The sequence below is a fragment of the Canis lupus genome, chromosome 10, assembly GCF_048164855.1.
Source record: "Canis lupus baileyi chromosome 10, mCanLup2.hap1, whole genome shotgun sequence".
In the NCBI taxonomy this organism is placed as follows: Eukaryota; Metazoa; Chordata; class Mammalia; order Carnivora; family Canidae; genus Canis; species Canis lupus.
Genome location: NC_132847.1, coordinates 41,636,929 through 41,664,668, shown reverse-complemented (window position 1 = coordinate 41,664,668; position 27,740 = coordinate 41,636,929). Strand labels below are relative to the sequence as shown.

Below are 27,740 nucleotides of genomic sequence, written 5' to 3'. Positions count from 1 at the left end.
ACACAGGGCTCAACCTCACTACCTTGAGATCATGACCTGAGCAGAAATCAAGAGTCAGATGCTTGAGCAGCCCAGGTGGCTCAGCAGTTTAGAGCAGCCTTCAGCCAAGGTCGTGATCCTGGAGACCTGGGATCGATCAAGTCTTACGTCGGGCTTCCCTCATGGAGCCTGCTTCTTACTCTGCCTGTGTCTCTGCCTCTCTCTCTCTCTCTCTCTCTCTCATGAATAAATAAGTAAATTTTTTTTTTAAAAAAAAAGAGTCAGATGCTTAACTGACTGAGCCACCCAAGGGCCCCTAAGTGGATGGAACTTAAAGGTGGGAAGACTCAAGTAAAAATGGCATTCTCCAAGAAGAGGAAGACTGACCTATTCAGAATAGAAAGGGAAAGGAAATGAGATGGAGAGCAAGGCACCAAAACTAAGGAAAAGGAATAGTAGGGGATTATACTAGATAAGCTTAAATTGCTTACAATTCTGAGCTTACTGTTTGATTTTTAATGGAAACCAAACAATGCTAACACGCAATGAGGTCTTTTAATAAAAGGCTGTCTTAAACATCTCATATGCCATTTCAAATCCTATACGTACTGCTACTGTAACTTGTGCTCTCTGCCCCCAACCAGTGAGAGATCCAGAGGACAGGACAGCTAAAACCCCATAGGCTGAAGCTTGGCAAATTGACAATGGAAGCCTAAGAATAAATGCTTCCCTCTTTCATCTAGATCCTTCTGGAGGATTCTGAGACATATTTCAAAACACTTCTCAGAATATTGTGTGCAATCAATAATCGGTTGTGTGTAGCACTGGGCAACATGGAAATACTTGCGTTGCCTCTCCCATCTCCAACATTTCATGCTGTTGGTCCCTCTCCCACTTGCTTCCTGACATCACCCTTGCAAATAAACTGTTGCATAAACCTTGGCTTTTGTGGAAATCCAGGCCCTGCTCTTGACTAGGCAAACTCAGGGACTACTTTCAGAGGAACTCAGGCTAATTCAGAGCCTATCTGGAACAAGGAAGTAAAATACAAAAGAGGAGGAAATGCCTTTACACTGGACCACAGATGTAACAGGACTTTTAATAACAGCTAACCTTGAAATGCACACTTTCTGTCCTCAATTCAAATGAAAGGTATCACTGAGCACCACCAATAAACCAGGTACTAAGTCCATAGACTGGGCTATGGCTATGAACAGGGATATGGCTATAAACAAAATAATATGGAAAACTTTTATTTTTAAGTGAAAACAAGGCATTTAAAAAAAAAAAAAAAAAAGGTAGACACAACAGAGATGGAAGCCTGCTCACACAATCTTCCAGTGCCACAACTTTGCTAACTCCCCTGTCCTCAGGTCAGAGGGGACTAATCTGAGCTGGACCAGTCAGATCATTTTTCTTAAGACTGAAAATTTAAACTAAGACACACAGTGAAGAAAGGTGAGTGGCACTGAGTCAGCTGGTGGTGAGATCTTCAAGAAAACGGAATCCTGGCCTTCCCAAAGATGGGATGTTTAGCTTTTGCTTCACTTTGACAGCAACCCAATTGCCTCACAATCAATATCATTTTTGCCTAATTTTGCTAATCAGAGCAATGGAAAGGACATTAGGTTTTGATGATTCCAACAGGGCTAAAAAAAACTCAAGCAAGACTAAATTCTCTGAAACTAATATAGCAGAAGAAATGCATCCATTTTCAGAATGCAATGAAACATCTCCAACAGAAGAACAGAAAAATAACAAGGGGAAAAGAAAAGTTAATGTAGTATTTGAACTGCATATTCAGCTGATAAACTCAGTGACATAGGAATAGAGATCTAGCCTCAGCCTAGGTAATAAGAACGTCTTATTCAACTTTATTTTGTTTCAAATTGTATGTGACCATAAAGAATGTAGGTTTGCAAGTTAGTTTTCCTACTCTTTTTTTTCTTCTTTTTTTGGTTAAACCTCAGAAACACTGGGCCAGAGGTGAGGGTAGAAAATTACAAACCACAAGTATTTTAACAGTTCTATTTATATTTACTTCCCTCTAAAATTGTTAAATATTGAGCAAAAGGAAAACACTATACATGTGACCTTCACAGGCATCACTACTGTTCTAAATTAAAATATTGTGTAATTCCACAGGCTAATACCCCTAAAGAACACATGTGCAAAACTCAACAAAGTATTAGCAAACCATATTCAACCATATATCAAAAGGATCATGTATCAAAATCAAGTGGGATTTATTCTAGGAATGCAAGGATGGTTCAACAACTCTAAATCAACATGATGCACCAACCTTTACAGAAAAAGAATAAAAATCCTATGATCACCTCAACAGATGTAGAAAAAGCATTTGACAAAACCCAACAATCATTTATGATAAAAACGCTCAACAAAGTGGGTAGAGAGGAAGCATACTTCAACATACTAAAGGATATATATGAGAAACCCACACCTAAAATCATACTCAGTGGTGAAAGCTAAAAGCTTTTCCTCTAAGATGAAGAAGAGGACAAGTAAGTCCACTCTCACTACTTTTATTCAACATAGTATAGGAAATCTAGCCACTGCAATTTGGCAAGAAAAAGAGGTGAAAGACGGAAGGAAGGAAGGAAGGAAGGAAGGAAGGAAGGAAGGAAGGAAGGAAGGAAGGAAGGAAGGAAGGAAGGAAGGAAAAAGATGGAAAGAAAGAAAGAAAGAAGAAAGAAAGAAAGAAAGAAAGAAAGAAAGAAAGAAAGAAAGAAAGAAAGAAAGAAAGGCAAAAAAAAGAAAGGTACTATTTCTAATAACATATACTATACATGGAAAACCCTGAAGTCTCCACCGAAAAACTATTAGAATAAGTGAATTCAGTAAAGTTGCAGGATATAAGAATCAATATATAGAAATCTATTTTGTTTCTATATACTCATACTAAACTATCAGAAGAGAAAATAAGAAAACAACTCCAGGGACGCCTGAGTGGCTCAGTGGTTGAGCATCTGACTTTGGCTCAGGGCGTGATCCTGGGAACCAGGATCGAGTCCTACATTGGGCTCCTTGCAGGGAGCCTACCTCTTCCTCTGCCTATGTTTCTGCCTCTCTCTGTGTCTCTCATGAATAAATTAAAAAAATATTTTAAAAAAAAGAAAACAACTCCATATGCAATTGTATCAACAACAACAACAAAAATATACAGGAATAAATTTAACCAAGGAAGTGGAAGACCTATACTCTGAAAACAATAAGGCACTGATGAAAGAAACTGAGGAAGACACAAATAAATGAAAAGATATTACATGCTCATGGGCTAGAAAAATTGTTAAAATGTCCATAACACCCAGAACAATCTAAAGATTCAATGCAATACCTATCAAAATACCAATGGAATTCTTCACAGAACTAGAACAAATAATTCTAAAATTTGTACGGAACCACAAAAGACCTCAAAGAGCCAAGGTAAGCATAAGAAATAAGAACAAAGCTGGAGGTATCACACTTCCAGACTCCAGATTATACTGCAAAGCTATAGTGATCAAAACAGTATGGTACTGACAAAAAAACAGATATATAGATCAATACAACAGAACAGAGAGCTCAAAAATAAACCCACATGTATATGCACAATAAATCTTCAACAAAAAAGGCAAGAATATACAATAGGGAAAGGACAGTCTCTTAATAAATGATGCTGGGAAAACTGGATGGCTACATGCAAAAGAATGAAACTGGACCACTGTGTTACACCATACATAAAAATAAACCCAAAATAGATTAAAGCCTTATTATAAGACCTGAAATCAGGATGCCTGGGTGGCTCAGTGGTTAAGTGTCTGTCTTTGGCTCAGGGTGTGATCCCAGGGTTCAGGATCAACTCCTGCATCAGGCTCCCTGTGGGGAGCATGCTTCTCCCTCTGCCTATGTCTCTGCCTCTCTGTGTCTCTCATGAATAGATAAATAAGACCTTTAAAAAAAAGACCTGAAACCATAAAATTCCTAGGAGAAAACATAGGTAGTAAGCAATCTGACGTTGGCCTCAGCTGTATTTTTTCAACATCTCCTCAGACAAGGACAACAAAAGCAAAAATTAACAAATGAGATTACATCAAAATAAAAAGCTTTTGCACAGCAAAGGAAACCATTAACCAAATGAAAGACCAACCTACAGAATGGGAGTAGATATTTGTTAATGACATATCTGATGAAGGGTTAACATCCAAAATGTAAAAAGAACTGTATTTTTACATGTTTTCCATCTCATCTATAAAATATTATATATCATATATAGCATATATTATGTATCTAATAGGTATGATTACACACAATTATACATCTGCATTGGCATTTATTCTATGATTATTTATCATGTTATATATAACATGTTATATACTAGAGCTAATAGAGGTTACATAATAGATAACATATTACTACATGATACTTATCACATATTACTATTATACATAATATATATTATATGACTCTAATATAGAATTATATAAAATGTAATATTACCTGTAAAGTCCTAGCAATTATAAAACCATACTAATCACGAGGTTGACAAATTGACAAATGACTTACTTGAGCCTTCCTTGGCTCCCACTTTCCACTAACATTTATATTCAGTTTGTTTCCTATCTACCATTTACTCCTTTATTTTTTTTTCTCCTTTATTCTAATTTGGTTCCTATCACGCCACCCCTGCACTGAAACAGCTTCCTCTAATGTAAACAATAAGCGTCTATTTACTGCACCCTAAGAGTACTTGCCATACCTTACTTTAAACACTCTCTCCATGACACTGTTGACCATTCCCATTTTTGAAAGAGCCTTTCCTTGATTTTCATGTCCTGATCTCTTCTGCTTGTCATAGGATCCTTTGGCTACACTTTCTCATTTTCAGTACACTCTAGCTCCTGGAGTTCCAAGAAAACCCAAGTAATGTAATCCCATGGGTAAAACCCCCACTCCAAAGTAGCGGTCAACAAATCTATACTTTTAGCCTCAGCTTCCATCTCGAATTTTCAAACCCCATAACCAACTGCCCGTGATCCACACAAAACTCAAACCAAGCATATCTAAAGCCAAATTTATCATCTTCCCTCCAACATCAGCTACCATTACACAAAGTGAATGGTACCCTCCAGGTGCTCAAAAGAGACAGCTGAGACCCTGCCAAGGAGCTTTTCTTTGACCCTCTAATCAGCCACAAAGCCCTATTGATTTCATCTCCTCCCTCTCTCTTTCTCTCCTCTTTTTTCCTCCCTCTTCTACTTGTTCCTACTCTCTTCCCCTAATTAGCCCCTTGCTGTGGGCTGAACTGTGTCCCTGCCACACAAATACATATGTTGAAGATCTAACTACCAATCTGTTGGTATTTGGAGTACAGAAGTAGTTAAAAATTAAATGAGGTCATAAGGGTGGGCCAAAATCCAGTAAGATTACTGTTCTTTTAAAAAGAAATAATAGGGCAGCCTGGGTGGCTCAGCGGTTTAGGGCCGCCTTCAGCCCAGGGTGTGATCCTGGAGACCCAGGATTGAGTCCCACATCAGGCTCCCTGCATGGAGCCTGCTTCTCCCTCTGCCTGTGTCTCTGTGTCTCTGTGTCTCTGCCTCTCTCTCTCTCTCTCTCTCTCTCTCTCTCTCTTGAATAAATAAATAAAATCTTTTTTTAGATAGATAGATGATAGATAGATAGATAGATAGATAGATAGATAGATAGATAGATAGAAAGAAATCATAGCTCTCTCTTGCTCACTCCCCACCATGTGAGAACACAGCAAGGAGGCATCTATCTACAAACCAAGAAGATATCCCTCACCAGAATCCAGTTGGTCTACACCTTGATATTGGACTTCCTAGTCTCAAGAAGTGTGAGAAATAAATTTGCATTGTTTATGCCACCCCAGCTGTCTAAGAAATTCCTCCTCGCTTCCTGTGCTAATAGCACTGCCCTGCTCTAAAACCTCCTCCACTCTCCCACCACAGCCATCGTCCACATACAAAAATATGAGCGAACCTCTATGCAGAAAGGTCTCCAATAGCATGCCATTGCCTAGAAGATAAAATTGTCAACCCACTCACGTGGCAGGGAAGACCTTTCATGGTAGACCCAGCCTTACCTCCTACATATTAATCTGTCAGCAATACTGACACTTTGTTTTCTGATTAGGTCATGGCTGCCATGCTAGTTCATGTTTTTGTGTTTGGGCACATGCTATTCCACATCTGGAATGCCTCCCCAACATCTGGTTTGTATCAGGGAAACCCTTTTTTTTTTTTTTTTTAAGATTTTATTTATTTATTCATGAGAGACACAGAGAGAGAGGCAGAGACATAGGCAGAGGGAGAAGTAGGCTCCCTGCAAAGAGCCTGATGCGGGACTGGATACCAATACCCCAGGACCGTGACCTGAGACAAAGGCAGATGCTCAACCACTGAGCCATCCAGGTGCCCCTGTATCAGGCAAACTCAAGCAGACATCCTCAAATCTGAACTCATGCCCTACTTCCCTTAACTTGTACTTCCACTGCACATATTCCCATAAAATCATTTACCTTATCGTACTACAGTTATTTATTATTTATTTGCATGTCTGTAAGTCCCTTGAGATCACAAAAGTGTCTTTTTAGGTATAGACTCTCTAGGGTCTGGCATATAATCGGTGTTCAATACTTGTGTACTTCATAAATAAATGGGGAAAAAAATGCCACAGTGGTAGATTCATAACTGGTGCTCCAAATTTAGTGCCCCATTTATATAATAGATGACAATAGTACATTAATAGTATGATCTAATAATATTTGATCAAAACATATTTGGTATGCAATAAAATAAAAGAGCACACACTCACTCTGCTACTCAAAGATCCAATTAGGAAAATAGACATATTAAAATTTTGTACTATCCTTACCTCCTTCAGAAGTTCAACACTGTGGTCTAACAGGTGAATTAGAGATGAGCATTCCCCAGTTATCTTTAAGCTGACTTCGCAGACACACAATAGCTGAAGGGTCAACTGAGTAAGCTGAACTTTCCAGAAAATGGGATGACGCAGAAGGCTTAAATAGACTTCCTCAATAAACAGCATCACTTCTGTTGTCTGGATCAAATCTTTTACCTGTTTAAAGAAGTCATATGATATGAAAATAATATACAGAACAAAGGATAATTTTAAACCAAAAAAGAAGCATTAACAATCTTTTTTTTCTAAACCTTTAAAGACTTAAAGAGATGAAGACATTTACGTAACTCAAAGAGGATTAAGCCAAGTCTAAACTCTGCCTTTTTTTGTCACTAACCAAAGTACAATTTGCTACCGTTTTTTGTTACTGCTGGCTGACACAAATTGTTTTCATTTGTTTTTCTGACTTCTCTAAGTGCAGATTTTTCTTTTTGGGACAAATTATACAACAGTGCCAACATGTTGAAGAAAACTAATTAAAGTTGGTTTTGAGTTCTCCAAATGAACTCTCCTTTCAACAATTCCAACACAGTTACCTGGAAGAAAAGGGTTGGCATGTTATTCTAATGTACTACTAAGCCCTTCATCTGGAAGATATTTGCTCAGACACCCTTAACTGAAAGCATCATTTCCACACTTGGCAGATGCAATGAAAGACCATATTCAAATGGTAGGGTGTCTTCTCAACAGGCTAATACATTAGATAGGAAGGACTTGGGTGCTCTTGAAAATCCCAATTCAATTCAAACCCAGCTGTTCCGATCAAAATTCTGGAGTTGGTATTAAGGATATGGTCCTGCTCACAGACACATTGGCATTTACCAGAGATTACAAACAATGAACCATCTGCTTCAATCAGAAGCCTTGTGTCTGTTAAATTCATCAAGAGGAAAGCCTACAGTTGACCAGCTGTACCTTTCACCAATCGTTTCCACCGTAATAACCCAAAAGGACTCTAAGTTATACAAAGAGAAAAATTAATTCCTAGCAAACAAGAGGGAAAAAAAGACATTAAAAGATCAAAGGAGAAGAGACAGAAAATACTAAGTTATTAAAAAATAAATGTGAACAGTCAAGTAGCTAAATTATTTTTACTCTTTTGCAAATATACAATGGGAGCGGCAAACGGCCACCAAGAAGAGATTTAAAACAAACAAAGCCTCATGTTTACTGAACAATATGTTTCCTTGAATGTCTTTTTCAGGCATACTTGAAATTTTCCATAATAAAAAAATTGGGGGGCAACCTCAACAAGTTAGCATTAAAGACTCTCTAATCTTTAGTATTACCAAAATTTTTTACAATACTTGTGAAGTAATCTTCTATCTTGATGTAGCACTAGATTATGTTCAATGGATAACATGCAGTGACAAGAGTCACAATTAAAAAGAAAGAACTATTTGGACCAAAGTCAATAATGAAGTTTAAGCCAGGTAAATCTAGAGACAATGCCACAAATACAAAATGGAAGAGCAAGTGGCATGAAAAGAAATTAGAAATTTCATTAACCATTGCCTCATCATGGGTCAACAGGGTGGCATGGCTATTTCTGAAATAACAATTTTTTTTAATTGATGAGATTCTATTCACGTGCACAGTATGGGTCAGCTGACAAATATAGGAGTATATTCAGCTCTAAAAAGAACATTTCATAATAACATATTCTGAGCACTAATAAACTAGAGAATTCCTGGCAACAGACAATGAAAATTCTGGAAACCCTAGTACAGAAAGTGATGAAGGAAAGAGAAGAGGGAAGGATTGAAAGGAAAAAAGGGAAAGAAGAAAGAAACAACATAAAATAGGATGCAAACTGGCTTCTTTTTAAAGCCTATTCTGTTGTGTTCTTTGAACAGAGACTAATGGGTAAACTCTTAGGGAAATGCAGGTCAATTAAAAGTACTTAAAAAAAGGTTGCCTTGCAAAATAACATGCTTCTTATCATTTAAATATTTAGTCATGGAACTGTTATCTCAGAGAGTTTAAGAAATACCTGTAATCAGTGGGAAAATGGATTATGTTCCCACTAAGATCCCTCCTGACACTCAGAATTCTCGTATTCTAACAAAGCCAATTTGTTAAGAGATCAAATGTATTTATGTTGCTAGTTCCATAGTTCCAAATAATGTTTCTATCCCCTTTTTTCTCTTCACCTCTCTCGAGTATATTAACAAGCCACAGATTCCTAAAAATATCCTACAGAGCTCACTTGTAGAAGTTATTTAGGCTGGTAAGAACAGGTTCATGAGGATGAAGGCAAACATCCACCCAAGAGCAGCACACCAGGTCTCCAAATATGTGATGGAAAATGCGTACCCCAGTTCAAGATGTCCTGCCTATACGTTGCCTTATGGCCCACACAAAACAAAAGCTTTAGAAAAGCCACAGGAGAATTCGTTTTAATTAACTTTTCTCTGCCTTGATTACAGGAAAGCCTATTTATGAGTCGCAGAGGCAAGATTCACTGCAGTCACTTTTTGCTAACACAAAGTTAAAACAGGTCATCTGTGACCTCAAGTGATCAGTTTGAAAAATATTCACAGATTCCCTCAATCAGCTAAACAGTATGGTGCCCAGATTTAGGCAAATGACAAAGCTCGACAATGAGAGAAACAGCCTAATAAATTAATCACTACACTAACATCACAAAACTCTGGCTACTGGCTTTTTGTTTTTTTGTTTTTTTTGTTTTTTTTTTTTTAATCTGCAGTTATGGAGAAACTAGTTCTTATTTATTTCTCCCTCTAACTTCCCAGGCATTTTATCCATACCTGTTAAACACCTTTTATCCATCTACTTCAAATTACGAGAATTTATAGACTCCTCTTAACTCCCTTACTAGACTGTGGGCTTCTCACGAGCAGGAGGCATCAGGGTCACTACCTGCATTGTAAGGAGACACATGGAAACTGGAATGGAGCCACCATTCACCTGGGCAAGCCCTGCATCTCCAGGGCTGTGTCTGCCCAGAGGCACATCTTTTCCTAATCTGTACACAGGTCTTTTTTCTTTTCTTGTAACTCTCTTGTGTCTACCACAAGGAGAAACTCAATTCAAAATTCTTTAGCCTGAGAAGTCTTCCTTGAACAACACAAAGTTTTCATTCTTACTAATCCTCGAATGGACTGTGCTGATTTCTGTTTCTGCAAACTTAGTTAACATGATATATGTTAAGGTTAAATCTAGGTGTGGCTACTTCATCATCACCAAAAGCCTGCAAGCTTTTTTTTTTTAATTGGAGTTTGATTTCCCAACATATACTATAACACCTAGTGCTCATTCCGTCAAGTGCCCCCCTACCCCTTGTTCATTTCCCAGAGTTAGGAGTCTCTCATGGTTTGTCTCCCTCTCTAATTTTTCCCACTCATTTTCTCTCCTTTCCCCTATAATTCCTTTCACTATTTTTTATATTCCCCATATGAGTGAAACCATATAATGATTGTCCTTCTCTGATTGACTTACTTCACTCAGTATAATACCCTCCAGTTCCATCTATGTCAAAGCAAATAGTGGGTATTTGCCATTTCTAATGGCTGAGTAATATTCCATTGTATATACAGACCCACATCTTTATCCATTCATCTTTCGATGGACACTGAGACTCCTTCCATAGTTTGGCTATTGTGGACACTGCTGCTATAAACATTGGGGTGCGGGTGTCTCAGCTTTTCATGCCTGCCAGCATTTCCAAGGCCAGGCTTAGGGATGCCTTTGGCTCAGGGAGTGATCCTGGGTTCTGGGGATGGAGTTCCACATCAGGCTCCCTGCGAGGAATCTGTTTCTCCCTCTGCCTATGTCTCTGCCTCTCTCTCTGTGTCTCTCATGAATAAATAAATACAATCTTTTTTGAAAGAAAGAAAGAAAGAAAGAAAGAAAGAAAGAAAGAAAGCCAGCCAGCCAGCCAGCCAGGCTTATTTCCAAGCTGGAAAATCACACGGGTTCTACTTTATGCGTGACGATAACAACCAACACTTTACTGGTGCTGACAGTCTATCAGTGAGGATGAGGGGCCTTACCTGCAAACACGGAACCATGTCACAACACAGCTGAAGTATCTGTTGTTCCAATGTGGATGGCTGTCCCATGTCACTAGGAACCCAGGGTTGAAGTAAGACTTTTAGCAGGGTTAGTCGGAGTTTAGCATATTCCTGTAACTGGGATGGTTCGCAATATAGATACCACAGAAATGGTGCCATTATTTGGATACATGAAACTTCTGACCTGCAAATCATTTGACACATAAGCCAGTCATCAAGCTAAACAGAGGACCATGCAGTAATTGTCAAACATCAACTTAGAGTTCATCACAAACTAGGATACTATCAAGGGTAACTTTCTTTCATGATTCTTCAATTCCACCATGACCTACCTGGATCCATGCCAATCAGTTCTTTGTGTACTGGGGGAAATGCCCAGGACTGAGAGAATCTCTATTTGCATATCAGAAAAACATCTACAGGACCAGTCTTGGGTGAACCTCAAAATTATCCTAGGACCTTTCTGGAATTACAGATATCAGGATCCACTCTCCAGGAATAGGACATAGGAATTCATTTTTGGAAAAATTCTATAGGTGAAAGTATGTGAAACAAAACCATATGGACGTTCCAGGAAGATTATATGAATAGTTAACATTTACTTGTGTAACACATGGGATGCCCAATCTACTACGCTTTTTGCCTTTCAACTCAAGTCATCCTCACCACAACCCTATGAAATAAAACCATCCCATTACATAGATGCAAAAATTAAAGCAGAGAGAGGTAAAGTCCTTCCTCTTAAGCTCTTCCCATGCGAAGGAGGAAGGCTTTACAAATCTTTCCTCTCTATTTATATTTCAATATATCTCAATAACTCCACATCCAAAGTCACTAAAGTACCAGAATGATCCTTTAGGTATAAACATTTGATCAGGTCATTAACCAGCTTAAAAGAGTATGCCTCCCTTAAGAAGAAGTACTTAGCCCAATTTACAAACCCTCCATAATTTAACCTCTGCTTGTCTGTCAGCCTCATTTCTTGCTCCCCTCTGCTACACTAAATGTCTTTCAGATGTTCAATCAAGTTATCTAAGCTTTCTTCCCTCTTGCTGTTCCCTCTGCCTATAACATTCTCCTCTTTCTGCCTTTCCTGTTCCTTCCTCTGCTAATTCCTATTATCTAGATTTCTCCTTTAAAATGACTTCCTGAGGGCCTGCCCTTAATCTAGCCTAAGGCAGATCCCCATTATGTGCTTCTACAGGACAATGAATTTATTGTCATTACTTATTTAGTATCTCTATCTGGCCAGACTATAAGCCAAAAGAGAGCACAGATTTCTGTATACTGCTGTATCACCAATAATAACATGAGGCCTCCAAAGATACTCAATCACTAAATTCATTGATTCAGTTACACAAAATCATAGTTTCACAAATGGCATGCAAGTATCATAATTTTATTTTAATGTTTCATATTTACTATACATAAGGAATTATTAGATAAGATACAAAAATGAACAGGCATTATCTATCCTTTTTTTTTTTTTTTTTTATGATAGTCACACAGAGAGAGAGAGAGAGGCAGAGACACAGGCAGAGGGAGAAGCAGACTCCATGCACCGGGAGCCCGATGTGGGATTCAATCCCAGGTCTCCAGGATTGCGCCCCGGGCCAAAGGCAGGCGCCAAACCGCTGCGCCACCCAGGGATCCCGCATTATCTATCCTTAAGAGGTATACAGTCTAGGGATGCCCGGGTGGCTCAGCTGGTTAAGCATCTGACTCTTGGCTTTGCCTCAGGTCATGATCTCAGGGTCCTGGGATTGAGCCCAGCGCCAGGCTCCACAAGTCTGTTTAGGATTTTCTCTCTTCCTCTCCCCCTCTCCTCCGGCTTATGCTCTCTTTTTCTCTCTCTCAAATAAATAAATAAACCTTAAAAAAAAAAATAAAAGCATACACTCCAACACTAGCAATCAGCTCTGTTTCTGGGCTAGAGGACAGAAAGTGAAAACTCCTAAACCAAAGGTATAAAGTGCAATACTTCATGGAGGAAATGCTACCGGAATTATTCTTGACAACATAAATTTATAATCCTATACATTATACAGCAATGTAATTTCAAAACACCATTAACATTAATAATAATTTTAAAGGTAACTGCTAAGATTTATTTATTCATTTATTCTCTTGGCAAAATTTACTGAGTACCTACAGTATACCATTCACTCTTCTATGTGCTAGAAACAAAGCAAGAAACAAGAATAAATACTTGTTTGGATAGAGCTCACAAGCTGGAGGAACTTTTTTCTCATGAGACAAATATTCACACAATCTATAAAAAAATTTCTGAGGACTTCTGAGTGCAAATTATTACTGTATCATGCCTTTATCATACCATCCACTTTAGAAACTAAAAAAACCTTCACAGATCAAGCAACCAGACGATGTATGTGTAGGCTAGAATATGAAGAAGTTTCCAGAAATTAAATTTAAGAAATATTGTTTCCCCATCTCCAATAATGTATTCCCCAAAGAATACACACTATCCAGGTATCAAGAACATCCATGTATAGCTTATCCGTTTTCTCCTACTTTGAGATGCTGAAGGTGAACTGCAAGGTTCATATAAAGAAATGTAGTTCCAAGATGCTGTTATTGTTTGACATCACAAATGTAATGTTGTGCTTCCTTAGGACAATACACTGTTTAAAAATTTCTTTGGCTTAATCTGTCCTGATTTTAGATTATGCATTTCCTATGTGGTATCTGATGACTGTCATTTCAGTGGAGTATGAAATTGACAGGTCTGAAGGAAAAAAGAAATATAATAAAACAGACAACCTGAAATCCCAAAGTGATTAAGAATGTTTACAAACTAACTGTGCATATATCTATTTACACAGAAGACTTTTCTATTTATGTTCATGGATGGAGAGGTGATGAGGAAAAACTGAGAATAAAAGTGAAAAACAGGCTTTAGGCCCATCTCAACCACTAACTAACCATGTGACCTTGAGAAAGTCGTTTTGGTGTTACTCTCTTTCATCCCTTTATCTGAGAAATTACGTGTGAGACTAGATAAACTTTTAAAGTACCAGGCCTAAAGACAATGATGTCATTGACAATTTATGCAATTCTCAGGTCTTAAAATCACAGGCCTTGGGGATCCCTGGGGGGCGCAGCAGTTTGGCGCCTGCCTTTGGCCCAGGGCACAGTCCTGGAAACCCAGGATCGAATCCCACGTCGGGCTCCCGGTGCATGGAGCCTGCTTCTCCCTCTGCCTGTGTCTCTGCCTCTCTCTCTCTCTCTCTCTGTGTGACTATCATAAATAAATAAATAAATAAATAAATAAATAAATAAATAATCACAGAGCTTCTATAAATGAATGCAGAATTTAATTACAAAATAATTCCCAAAACATCTAGCACAAAGATACACTGTCATTTCAGGACATCTACATACTATTAAAAATGAACCCAGCTAATCAACAATTCTTAACACAGGAAGAGCCAGAATACAAGCTACCTTCACAACATTTTGCCTTCTCCCCATAGTTGTGAATCACTATTTATATTCTTAGTAAGTTAAATCACCAACTTTCCTTCATTACCTTCTAAACAAGTAAAGTTACTATGTACTAAGTTACTAAGTTAACTGCTCTAAAATTAAATCTCAGGAAACAAATGGTCTGTTGAAAAATGCAACCAGAATTATCAATTTCATCCTGCAAAGAATAATCCCATAGTGTAAAAGTAGAAACGAGGCAGCTGAACTTATTCTTAGCAAATAAATTTAATTTAGAAGTTCCAAAAGGCTCTAGATAGCAATAATCTAACACCTGAAAACTTGAATGAAAAAAGTCAATAGAAGCTTATCAGTGAAAAAACCAAAGTCAATTAATAATCTCTTTTGTCTTATGAATATCTGGACATATTTCATTATAATAACTATTTCCAAATCCCAGTATAATACTCCTTTGAAATGAAGATAACTAAAAGGTAATTAATTACATGATGGCTAATTCAAGAATTGGGAAAGAAATAAATTCTTGAGGATTACCCTGAAAACAACCTTAATAATAAATCTGGCACAACAGCAGTAGCATCTTTCATAAAATTACCTAATCTATTTAACAAGAGCAAGAAATTTCATTTAAAAAATGTATAAGTTAATTATTTTTACTTTCTGGCAAAGATGAGGAAAGCCTTATTTAGGAAATACTAATATCCTACCTTTGAAAATGCAATCTAGGTGAGGGAAAAGAGGACAGTGATGTTTATTTTGAGCTATTATCCAAATGTCACATGAATTTTTCTCACTGGCAGATGATTCAAAGTTCCCTATGTCTTTTAAGCCTTCATATAGCAGTACACCATGCCTAGAAATCCCATCTAACATTGAAGTTATGAATTCAGAAAAGGTGTTCTAAGAAACTATATGTATAGGACACGGTAAGACCCTCAAGAGGAAGAAAACATGATGTAGCTGGCGTGGTGACTTTACCTCAGACATTGGATTACCTGGGACAATACTATCCTATCATGACCTTGCATGATGGTACAAAGTGTATAATGATATTATATATTAGGAAGCCCTCTGCAACATACTTCATGTACATAAACTCAACACTTACAGAGAGCAACTAGAAATGGGCCAAGCATTATTAATACAACTACTAATGAGGCGCAATCCCTGCCTTTGGAAGTTTTCACATAGAGTCATTATAAGACAATAAAGTACAATAATGTTAGAAATCACCCATGGGGAGCCTGCTTCTCCCTCTGCCTATGTCTCTGCCTCTCTCTGTGTGTCTTTCATGAATAAACAAACAAAATATTTTTATAGATAGATGATAGATAGATAGATAGATAGATAGATAGATAGATAGATAGAGAAATGAGTCAGGAAAGGGTAGAGAGACAATTCAAGAGTGAGGTAGGTACTGATAAGCAAAAGCACAGATGTGAGGGAATAGCATGGTTCTCTGCAGAAACAAAAGCAAGTCAGTGTACTGCTGAATACACAGTTCATAAATTAGTAAGTCCAGAGAAAACTGGGGAAATAGGTAGAAAGTATATCATGAAGAAAGCCTAGCATAACAAACTAGATTTTATCCTCTAGCGAAGGGATCTTCCAACTATTTCAGAAGCCACACTGTTGTTTGCCAGTAGAGAGCTACCATAAGATATCAACATATGAGTTCTATAGAAAGAGCTAACAGGTTAGAGGGCAGTCCCCATGCTCAGCCCACACTATGCTCAGCCCACACCAGCCCAGTGCAACTGGAAAACCACAATTGCGTTAATTTAAGTAAGGGAGTGATACAACAAGATTTACTCTCTTGATAAAACACCCTGATGGATGTTTAGAGAATCATTCTGAGCAGGACAGGATTGCAGGCAGAGATGCCAGTTAGGAACAGGTGGCAAAAGCCACAGCAACTGATGAGAATTCGAGTCAGCGTCATGACACTAAGAATGGAAGCAGGAGGGTAGTTCTAAGGAGCATCAGAACATCCTCGCCAAGCTAAACTAAGGCCAGGTGTGGCGGTATTACTTGATCCCAACTGGCAGGATTCCAAAGAAGAGAAAACTCACTGATGAATTTCCAGGGAGAAGAAGCTATCTTTTCCATGCATTGTGTAGTAGTTTACCAAATATTTCTAATCAACTTTCCTAACTAACCAATGCTTAACTTCTTTAATAATAACTTTCCTCATGCAATATTTCAACCATCAATTAAGTCCAGTAGGCTTTTTTTTCCTCTCTTATTTTTTTTCTTTTTTTTTTTTCCCTCTCTTAAAAAGAAAACAAAACTATATCCTGATCTAAAACATTTCTTTTCTTCAAGAGAAAACAATGTAAAGTAGTTTAAAAAAAGAAAAAAAGCTCTAAAATGAGCATACCCCATTCCCCATCTCCCTCATTCATTTTACTTTACCTTTTTGGGCATTGCTGGAAAAAAGCTGTCAGTTGCTGCAGAAGTACTGGCCAGCAATCAGGTCTGTGTTCAAGCATTGTGATCAAAGGCTGAGGATGGTTTCTGAAAAGCACAGAGTCACATTGGAAGCAGTCATTCAGGACTACAAATTCTCAATATCCAAATAAAGCAACAAGAGCCAGTGCTATCTACAAACAGTATAACTGCCATAAAACTATCCTTTGTTGCAGAGTTAAGTCATTAGAACTAATATTTTTTCCTTTATCTACCTGTTTTGCAGAAAAGAGAATCAACTCTAGGTCTTAGGGATCCAAACTTGAGCACAAAATCTGCAACTTCGGCCAAGCTTTTGGATCCATCATTCGTATCCATACCCTTCATTTCTTCATTCCTAGAAGTCTTGGGCTGCCTCCTCCTCCTCCTCCTCTCTTTCCAAACCTGGAAAATTCTATTTTCTTTAACCCTGCCCCAACTTGTAAGCACTCTTTCCTTCTCCGTTCCTACTTACCCCCATTCTTCTCAGTGTATGGCTCCATTCCCCCAACATATTTAAAATAACGAAAAAGAGAACATTTCTCCCATCTCAAAATAAACCCTCCAAACTGAAAATCCTAAAAACTTCTATTGAACAAGAATGAGAATTTTTACTTGGGCTACATCTATTAAGATACCTAAAGAGATTACAAACCATAAGATCTGAAATCTGCAGGATTCTCAAATAATGAGGTTTAAAAAGAGGGGGGGAAAATCACAAACACAAGTTATTTCAAATAGTTCAAAAAGCCTAATAGAAAATAGTAAATCCATTAGCTTTTTAAACTCTGAAGTAGTGTACAAAGCTTTTAGCTATTACTGATACGGCTTTTTCCCCAAAAAAATATTTTAATAAAATGATTATTTCTTTTTTTACATAAAAGGAATCATATACATAAAATTCCTTAATCTCAAACTTTAACCCTACAATGTATCTCTATTAATAGTTTTTAAAAAATAAGATCAAGCCATCAATTAAACTCAAATGACTTTTTTTAACTGCCTTTTCGGTGATCCTCAAAATGTGATGGCTTTAAATTCAACAGCAATATCACCTGGGAACCTGTCAGAAATGCAAATGGATTCACAGGCCCCAGCCCAAACAATTCTGATGCCCTGCTATAAAGCAGTGTTTCTCAACCCTGGTTGCATGTTAGATTCCTCTGTGGAGCTCTTTAAAAATACCAATACCCAGGCCTCAATTTTATTGGGGTTGCTAGGGGAGGAGCACGAGCATTAGTAATTTCTAAAAACTCTTCCAGCAATTCTAATGTGTTGCGAGGGTTGAGAACACTACAAGGAAAAAAAACCCAGAAGTGGTAAGAAGAGTCAGGAAGTTTTCAGAATTTCTTGCTCTCTTAAATAGAAAACTATGGCAGATCCATCACATGGAAACTCTCATGTTAAGCACCTCTCTGACACTACTACACAGTTTCCACGTATTATAACACCATCTCTTGATTTTTCTCCTCAAGCTCACCTAATCTATCATGCACTAACGTCACCTGCTGGCAGCCTCCCATTTGTTAAAGCATTGGCTATTTCTGACTGATCAGATTACTGCCATTGCTAAAGGATCACTCCAACGTTTTCTGCCAACACTTAAAAATCCTGTTAAAATCATATTTCCAAATTCAAACTCTTTGGCACTTAAACCTATCTAGAATTGCTTCTACTCTAGTTGCCACAGATATTAATAAACAAATGTTACAAATTGTGACAGTCTCCCAGGATTGTCACATCAGGCAAACTTCTAAGATTGAGAGTGTAGTAGGTCCTGTTCAAGTAAACATGAATAAAATGAAAGAACGGCACCTGCAATTATTTTAGGAAAGAGGTTTGTTCCTGCCCAGCACGATATTGAAATGAGGAGCATCACATATGACCATCTATTAATCCTCCACCTAATGGTGCCATTTAGGACTAATTAAGAAGAAAATCCAACAAGTTAACACATTATTATATATTATCACACATTGTGTGTGATCACAAGGCATTTAAGTGACTTTCCATACTCTTCCCTTATAAGTCATCCCTTCCTCCATCTTGCTCCTCATCCCCCCAAAAAACTCAAATATCTATTACATTGGTGGAGTGTTTTTTTTTCTATCTACTATTTAAAAGTTTTGTCCAAATTTTTAAATCAAGTCAACAGAAATAAGAGGTAGTAATTATAAAGGAGGATCAGAAATGATGCACATAGGGTGAGAAATGAGAAAAATATGCAGCCAAGAAAACTTTATCAAGCTAGGAGTCATTCAAAATAGAGAGATAAAAAGCTCCCAGGACAAATAGAAACTAAAAGAAATTGTGATCACAAGCTAGCCCTACAGGATATATTGAAAGGGATCCTTTATGCATAAAGAGAACCCAAAAATAACACAGAAAGGAATAGAAACAATATACAGAAACAGTAACTTTAGGTAATACAATGGCACTAAATTCATCTTTTGATACTTACTCTGAATGTAAATGGGCTAAATGCCCAAATCAAAAGACACAGGTTATCAGAATGGATAAAAAAGCAAGACCCATCGATATCCTGTCTGCAAGACACTCATTTTAGACTCAAAGACACCTACAGATTGAAAGTGAGGGGGTGGAAAACCATTTATCATTCTAATGGACATCAAAAGAAAGCTGGGGCGGCAATCCTTGTATCAGACAAATTAGATTTTAACCAAAGACTGTAATAAGAGATGAAGGACACTATATCATAATTAAAGGGTCTATCCAACAGGAAGATCTAACTATTGTAAATATTTATGCCCCTAACATGGGAATAGCCAGTAATATAAACCAATTAATAACAAAATAAAAGAAACACATTGATAATAATACAATAGACACTTAATAACCCACTTATTGCAATAGACAGATCAACCTAAGCAGATCAACAGGAAAACAAGGGCTTTGCATGACACACTGGACCAGATGGACTTCTCAGATAAATTCAGAACATTACATCCTAAACAACAGAATACACATTCTTCACGAGTGCACATAGAACATTCTCCAGAATAGATCATATACTGGGTCACAAATTAGGTCTTAACTGGTACCAAAAGATTGCGATAATTTTCTGCATATTTTCAGACCACAATTATTTGAAACTGGAACTCAATCATAAGAGGAAATTTGAAAAGAGCTCAAATATATGGAGGATAAAGAGCACCCAACTAAAGAATGACTGGGTCAACCAAGAAATTAAAGAAGAACTCAAATTCATAGAAACAAATGAAAATCAAAACACAACAGTTCAAAACCTTTGGGATGCAGTAAAGGTAGTCTAAAGAGGTAAGTATATAGCAATACAAGCCTTTCTCAAGAAACAAGAAAGATCTCAAATACACAGCCTAACCTTACACCTAAAGGAGCTGGAGAAAGAAGAGCAAATAAAGCCTAAATCTAGCAAGAAGAGAAATTATAAAGATTAGAGAAGAAATCAATGAAATAGAAACCAAAGAACAGAGGAGATCAATGAAACTAAGAATTAGTTCTATGAAAGAATTAGTAAGATTGATAAACCCCTAGCCAGACTTATCAAAAAGAAAAGAGAAAGGACTCAAATAAATAAAATCATGAATGAAAGAGGAGAGGTCACAACCAAAAAGGAAGAAATACAAACAATTATAAGAATATGTTATAAGCAACTAAATGCCAACAAAGTAGGCAACCTGGAAGAAATGGATGCATTCCTAGAGACATATAAACTACCAAAACTCGGGATCCCTGGGTGGCGCAGCGGTTTAGCGCCTGCATTTGGCCCAGGGTGCGATCCTGGAGACCCGGGATTGAATCCCACGTCGGGCTCCCGGTGCATGGCGCCTGCTTCTCCCTCTGCCTGTGTCTCTGCCTCTCTCTCTCTCTCACTGTGTGCCTATCATAAATAAAAAAAATAAAAAATAAAAAATAAACTACCAAAACTGAAACAGGAAGAAATAGAAAACCTGAACAGACCCATAACCAGCAAGGAAATTGAAACACTAATCAAAAATCTCCCAAGAAGGGTACTGGATGACTCAGTCAGTTAAGTCTCTGCCTTCGGCTCAGGTCATGATGCCAGGGTCTTAGGATCAAGTACCACGTCTGGCTCCCTGCTCAGTGGGGAGTCTGCTTCTGCCTCTACCAACCCCCCCACCCCCACCCCCGACCTTGTGCTGACTGCCATTATCTCTGACTCTCTAAGTAAATAAAATCTTTTAAAAAAGAAAGAAAGAGGGATCCCTGGGTGGCGCAGAGGTTTAGCGCCTGCCTTTGGCCCAGGGCGTGATCCTGGAGACCAGGGATCGAATCCCACATCGGGCTCCTGGTGCATGGAGCCTGCCTATGTCTCTGCCTCTCTCTCTCTCTCTCTGTGTGACTATCATAAATAAATAAAAATTTAAAAAAAGAAGATGAAAGAAAGAAAGAAAGAAAGAAAGAAAGAAAGAAAGAAAGAAAGAAAGAAAGAAAGAAAGAAAGAAAGAAAGAAATCTCCCAGCAAGAGTTCACAGCCAGAGGGCCTCCTAGGAGAATTCTAGAAAACATTTAAAAAAGGATTAATAGCAAACACTTAAAAAAGGATTAATACCTATTCTTAGGAAGCTGTTTCAAAAAATAGAAATGGAAGGAAAACATTTAAACTCTTTCTATGAGGCCAACATTACCTTGACATCAAAGCCAGATAAAGACTCCACCAAAAAGGAGAATTATAGACCAAGATCCCTGATGAACATAGATGCCAAAATTCCCACCAAGATATTGCCCAATTGGATCCAACAGCACATTAAAAGGATTATTCACTATGACCAATGAGATTTATTCCTGGGCTGCAAGGGTAAGTTCAATATCAGCAAATCAATCATTGTGATACACTACACTAATAAAAGAAAGGACAAAACCATATGATCCTCTCATTAGATACAGAAAAAGCATTTGACAAAGTACAGCATCCTTTCTTGATTAAAATTCTTCTCAGTTTAGGAATATAGGGAATATATCTTGATATCATAAAAGCCATATATGAAAAGCCCACAGTGAATATCATTCTCAATGGGGAAAAACCAAGAGCTTTTCCCCTAAGGTCAGGAACACAGGAGGGATGTCCACTGCTATTCAACATAGTACTAGAAGTCCTAGCCTCAAGCAATCAGACCACAAAAAGAAATAAAAGGAATCCTAATTGGCAAAGAAGTCAAACTCTCCCTCTTTGCAGATGACATGATACTGTATATAGAAAACTCAAAAGACTCCACCCCAAGATTGCTAGAACTCATACAGCAATTCAGCAATGTGGCAAGATATAAAATCAATACACAGAATTCAGTTGCATTTCTGTACACTGACAATGAGACAGAAAGAAGAGAAATTAAGCAATCAATCCCATTTACAATTGCACCCAAAACCATAATACACCTAGGAATAAACCAAGAGGCAAAGGATCCGTACTCTAAAAACTATATAACACTCATGAAAGAAATTGAGGAAGACATAATGAAATGGAAAAACATTTCATGATCATGGACTGGAAGAACAAATATTGTTAAAATGTCTATGCTACCTAAAGCAAACTATACATTCAGTGCAACCCCTATCAAAATACCATCAACTTTTTTCACAGAGCTGGAACAAATAATCCTAAAATTTGTATGATACCAGAAGAGACCCTTAATAGCCAAAAGAATGTTGAAGAAGAAAACCAAAGCTGGTGGCATCGCAATTCCAGATTTCAAGCTGTATTACAAAGCTGTAATCATCAAGACAATATGATATTGAAACAAAAACAGACATAGATCAAAGGAAAAGAAAAAAGAACCCACAAATGACCCTAAACTTTATGGTCAACTCATCTTCGACAAAGCAGGAAAGACTATCCAATGGAAAAAGGGTAATTAATCTTTTTCAGAAAATAGTGTTGGGAAAATTGGACAGCCACATGCAGAAGAATGAAATGACCATTTTCTTATACCATACACAAAAATAGACTCAAAATGGATGAAAGACCTAAATGTGAGACAGGAATCCATCAAAATCATAGAGGAACACAGGTAGCAAACTTCTTTGACCTCAGCCACAGCAACTTCTTGCTAGACACATCTCCAAAGGCAAGGACACAAAGGCAAAAATGAACTATTGGGACTTCATCAAGATAAAAAGCTTTTGTGCAGCAAAGGAAACAGTAGACAGAACCAAAAGACAACCAACAGAATGGAAGAAGGTATTTGCAAATGTCTTATCAGATAAAGGGCTAGTATCCAAAATCTGTAAAGAACTTAACAAACTCAACACCCAAAGAATAATTCACTCAAACAGAACATAAAGACTCCTAACTCTGGGAAACGAACTAGGGGTGGTAGAAGGGGAGGAGGGCGGGGGGTGGGGGTGAATGGGTGACGGGCACTGAGGGGGGCACTTGACGGGATGAGCACTGGGTGTTATTCTGTATGTTGGTAAATTGAACACCAATAAAAAATAAATTTATTTAAAAAAATAAATAAAACTGAAAAATAAAAAAAAAATTTAAAAATTAAAAAAAAAGAATAATTCACTCAAGAAATGGGCAGAAGATATGAACAGACATTTCTCTTCTCCAAGAAAGACATACAAATGGCCAACACACATGAAAAAAGGCTCCACATCTCTTGGCATCAGGGAAATACAAATCAAAGCCACAATGAGATAACACCTCACACAGGTCAGAATGGCTAAAATTAACAAGTCAGGAAATGACAGATGTTGGCAAGAACACAGAGAAAAGGGAACCCTCTTACACAGTCGGGAATCCAAGCTGGTGCAGCCAATCTGGCAAACAGTATAGAGGTTCCTCAAAAAGTTTAAAATAGAGCTACCCTACAACCCAGCAATTGCATTACTGGGTATTTACCCCAAAGATACAAATGAAGTGATCTGGGGATCCCTGAGTGGCTCAGCGGTTTAGCGCCTGCTTTCGGCCCAGGGCATGATCCTGGAGACCCGGGATCGAATCCCACGTCGGGCTCCCTGCATGGAGCCTGCTTCTCCCTCTGCCTGTGTCTCTGCCTCTCTCTCTGTGTGTCTCTCGTGAGTAAATAAATAAAATCTTTAAAAACAAACAAACAAACAAACAAATGAAGTGATCTGAAGGGGCACCTGTACCCCCAATGTTTATAGCAGCAATGTCCACAATAGCCAAACCGTGGAAAGAGTCCAGAATGGATAAAGATGTGGTATATATATGTATATATACACACACATACACACAAACACATACACACACACACACATACACACACACACACTGGAATATTATCCATAAAAAAATCTTGCCATTTGCAATGATGTGGATGGAACTACAGAGTATTATGTTAAGTGAAGTAAGTAAATTAGAGAAAGACAATTATCATATCTCACTCATATGTGGAATTTAAGAAATAAAATAGAGGATCATAAGGGAAGAGAGGAAAAATAAAACAAGAGGAAATCAGAGAGGGAGACAAACTATAAAAGACTCTTAATCATAGGAAACAAAAAGGGTCGCTGGAAGGGAGGCAGGTGAGGGATGGGGTAACTGGGTAACAGGCATTAAGGAGAGCACATGATATAATGAGCACACTGGATGTTATATAAGATTGATGAATCACTGAACTCTACCTCTGAAACGAGTAATACATTATTTGTTAATTAATTGAATATAAATAAAATAAAATTTAAAAAAAGAAATGATGCACATATGGCCAACTATTATAATTTAGCTTCTACTTCATTGGGATTGTGGGAAGAACTCTAGCTTTGTTGCATGAAGCTAAAGGCCTGTTTTCCTAACCACTGGATTCAGGAAACTCTATTATCTTAGACTTAGACACTAAAAATGAGACGAAGTATAATATAGAATAGGGATTATCCAGATTAATTACTGATTTAGACATCTGGATAATTAACTTTTCCGAAGAATTGATTATGTCAGATCTAAACACAAATATTGCAGAGAATAATATACAATATTGATTCCAAGACGCTCTCTTGAGGAAGAAGGGAAGTCCAAAATAAGAACACTGAATCTTACCAATGATTAACATTTGATTATAATATTATACTATTTCAACTGAATACAACTAACCTGAAATCAATTATAACTGCCAAAATGTTGTTTTAATACTTTGAGCATAATGAAGCCAAGAGCTAAATTCTCCCTTGTGAATCATCAAATTGGTGTGTGAATACAAATATAGGAAGCTTAATGCTCAATAGAATGAATGCATTTTGTAATTCAATATACTTTATGGTGCAACTTCCCTGCATGAAGTTTGCTCAATCTTTGCACTACTGCTACTTGGGGTCAGATAATTCTTTTGAGGGTTGTCCAACACACCAAAGGATATTTAGCGGCATTCCTGGCCTCTACCCACAAGATGGTAATAAAACTCAATATAATTATGACATTCAAAAATGTCTCCAGACATTACCAAATGTCCCCGGCGGGGGGGGACAAAACTGCCCCTGGTTAAGAACCACTGCACTATGTAAAATGATAGGCACTTAAGAGAAGCACAATACTGATTAAGCCATGGTACAATCCCAGAGCTATTAAAAAAAAGATTACGATTCCACCTTCATCCTTCCTTACACTGAACGAAAAACAACCAATCATACTCAAAATTTCAAGTTCCTTATGGACATATAGTCATACAAGAGTGAAACAATACAGTAGAAACTCAGACATTTTAAATGGAAAACTATTCCCTACAAAATATAGAATCGTGTTCCAAAATAAACAGTATTTAATAATATATACACTGGGGCAGCCCGGGTGGCTCAGCGGTTTAGCGCCGCCTTCAGCCCAGGTCGTGATCCTGGAGACCCAGAATCGAGTCCCACGTCGGGCTCCCTGTGTGGAGTCTGCTTCTCCCTCTGCCTGTGTCTCTGCCTCTCTCTCTCAATCCTCTCTGTGTGTTCTCATGAATAAATAAATAAAATCTTTAAAAAAATATATATACATATATATATACACTGATTTGGGTATGACAGAAAATAGTTATTTTCCTACTTAAAATATTATAATTAGAGCACTTAAAATGTCATAAGGTTAAGTATCATTCACTCTTGATGCAAAGATTATCATATTTATGGATTATTCAAGATTTCTCTTTTCTTTCTTCCTCTCATTCACTGCTTGTTGGCCATTCCACTTCTTTCAAGTACATCCAACTGAGAAAGGTCAAGATAAATGGAAGGACCCACAGTTTAAACGAGTCACCTCTGCTCTTCATTAGAAGCACTGTTGACCAAAAAAAGAATGTGGCACAAAAGAACCCCAAGCAAAAGCCTGATTATGCCTTAAAATTTCACTCATCCCCAAACCTGCTGCTCAAGTTATGGAGAGTAAGTTGACTGTTAACACTTTATGCAAAACGACAGACGAGTTGACCATCCAATCAACCTGTTCACTTATAAAATTAATAGCGGCCAACTGTAAGCTACACAAGTTTTGGGAACAAGCACAACCGAGGAACGCCATCATCATTATTTCTATAAGCAATGTCTACTTAGCATCATAGGAATCCCTTACTGTCAGGCGGTCACAATCCTATCTCGGAAAAAAAACACAAGTGGAGAGGAGAGGGAAAACAGTGAAAGGAAAGCAATGAACTAAAAGGGTCAAGAGTTCGAAATTTACATTCTGGCTCTGCAACAAACCTGTGATCTCAGGCAAGAGCATTAACCTCTCTTGGGCAAAGTCTCTTCATTTGTAAAATGAGGACATCAGACTAAGTATCTTCCAGTGCAAAAGGGATACAACTCCAGCCACCCATTAGAGCCCTAACCTTCATACTCCTCCAGACTAGAGGTAGGGACCAAACCCTGTGAAGGCAGAAAAAGCACAGAAGGCTCTCAACTCTGTAATTGTACGCCAAGCTTACATGGCTCTATGGCCAACATATAATAAAATCTAAGCCTCACAAAGGACTCTCCTATTTTTAATCTCAAAGAGAGAAATCCTACCGTATTTTTTTTTTAATTTCACGAAGAAGTACTGCGTCCAGGATGAGCACAATTTTTTTAAGTCACAATTTCCCAACTCCTGAGACATCCAATAGATTCTGCTTTCCTCTTAAAGACAAACCATGAGAGACTCCTAACTCTGGGAAACAAAGAAAGGATTGCAGAAGGGAAGAAGGGATGGGGGATGGGGTGACTGGGTGATGGGCACGAAGGAGGGCACTTGATAGGATGAGCACTGGGTGTTATACTACATGTTGAAAAATTGAATTTAAATTTAAAAAATAATAAAAATAAAAATATTTTTTTTTAAATAAAAATATTTTTAAAAAGAGAATAGCACTGTTTCTAAAGATTAAAATCAATATAAACCAGGTGACCTGGTCAGCCTTTGTTGGCCACTGGTGCCTCTTATCTATGCCTCACTGTGTGGTTTTTGTTTCTGCCATAGATAAACTAATTTGTCCTACATTCTTTGGCACCTTCCCATTTCATGATTTATAAGTGCTTCAACCACCATACCATTTTAAGTAAAGCATTTAACAGTACCTAGCACATAGAATGCTCCATTAATGGGGTACACCATTCTGATTGTCAAGCAGGCAGTTTGGTATCTTAAACCAGGGTACAAGCTGCCTGGAAGCTGGATCTGTCTTACTCGTGTGAGGTTTCCCTTCCAGTGGCAGGGCACAGCTACAAAAATTGTTAACTCATACACACGCTGTCCCCAAAGCACCTTTTTAAACTCTTTCACTGGATCGTGAAAAACCAACTTAACACTGTGCTTCTAGTACCTGGTTTCAAAGTCCACATTGTTCAGGGCACAGAGGAGGCATGCAGAGCTGGTATCTAACGCTTGGGTCCTCCCCAGCCTTTAATAATATTGTCAACACCACTGCGCAGTATGCG

At 37.8% G+C, this 27,740-nt stretch overlaps 1 protein-coding gene across 2 annotated transcripts in view; it reads right to left on the bottom strand.

Moving 5' to 3' along the window:
* The window catches only part of FOCAD (focadhesin), a 312,742-nt gene that overhangs the window by 215,491 nt on the left and 69,511 nt on the right, over positions 1-27,740 (bottom strand). For both annotated transcript variants that reach the window (XM_072841513.1, XM_072841514.1), the window contains exons 6-8: positions 16,842-16,943; positions 10,941-11,145; positions 6,874-7,080 (exon numbers count right to left, since the gene is read on the bottom strand). In XM_072841513.1, the coding sequence (XP_072697614.1) occupies positions 6,874-7,080; positions 10,941-11,145; positions 16,842-16,943 (514 nt within the window). The remainder of the gene's footprint in view (positions 1-6,873; positions 7,081-10,940; positions 11,146-16,841; positions 16,944-27,740) is intronic.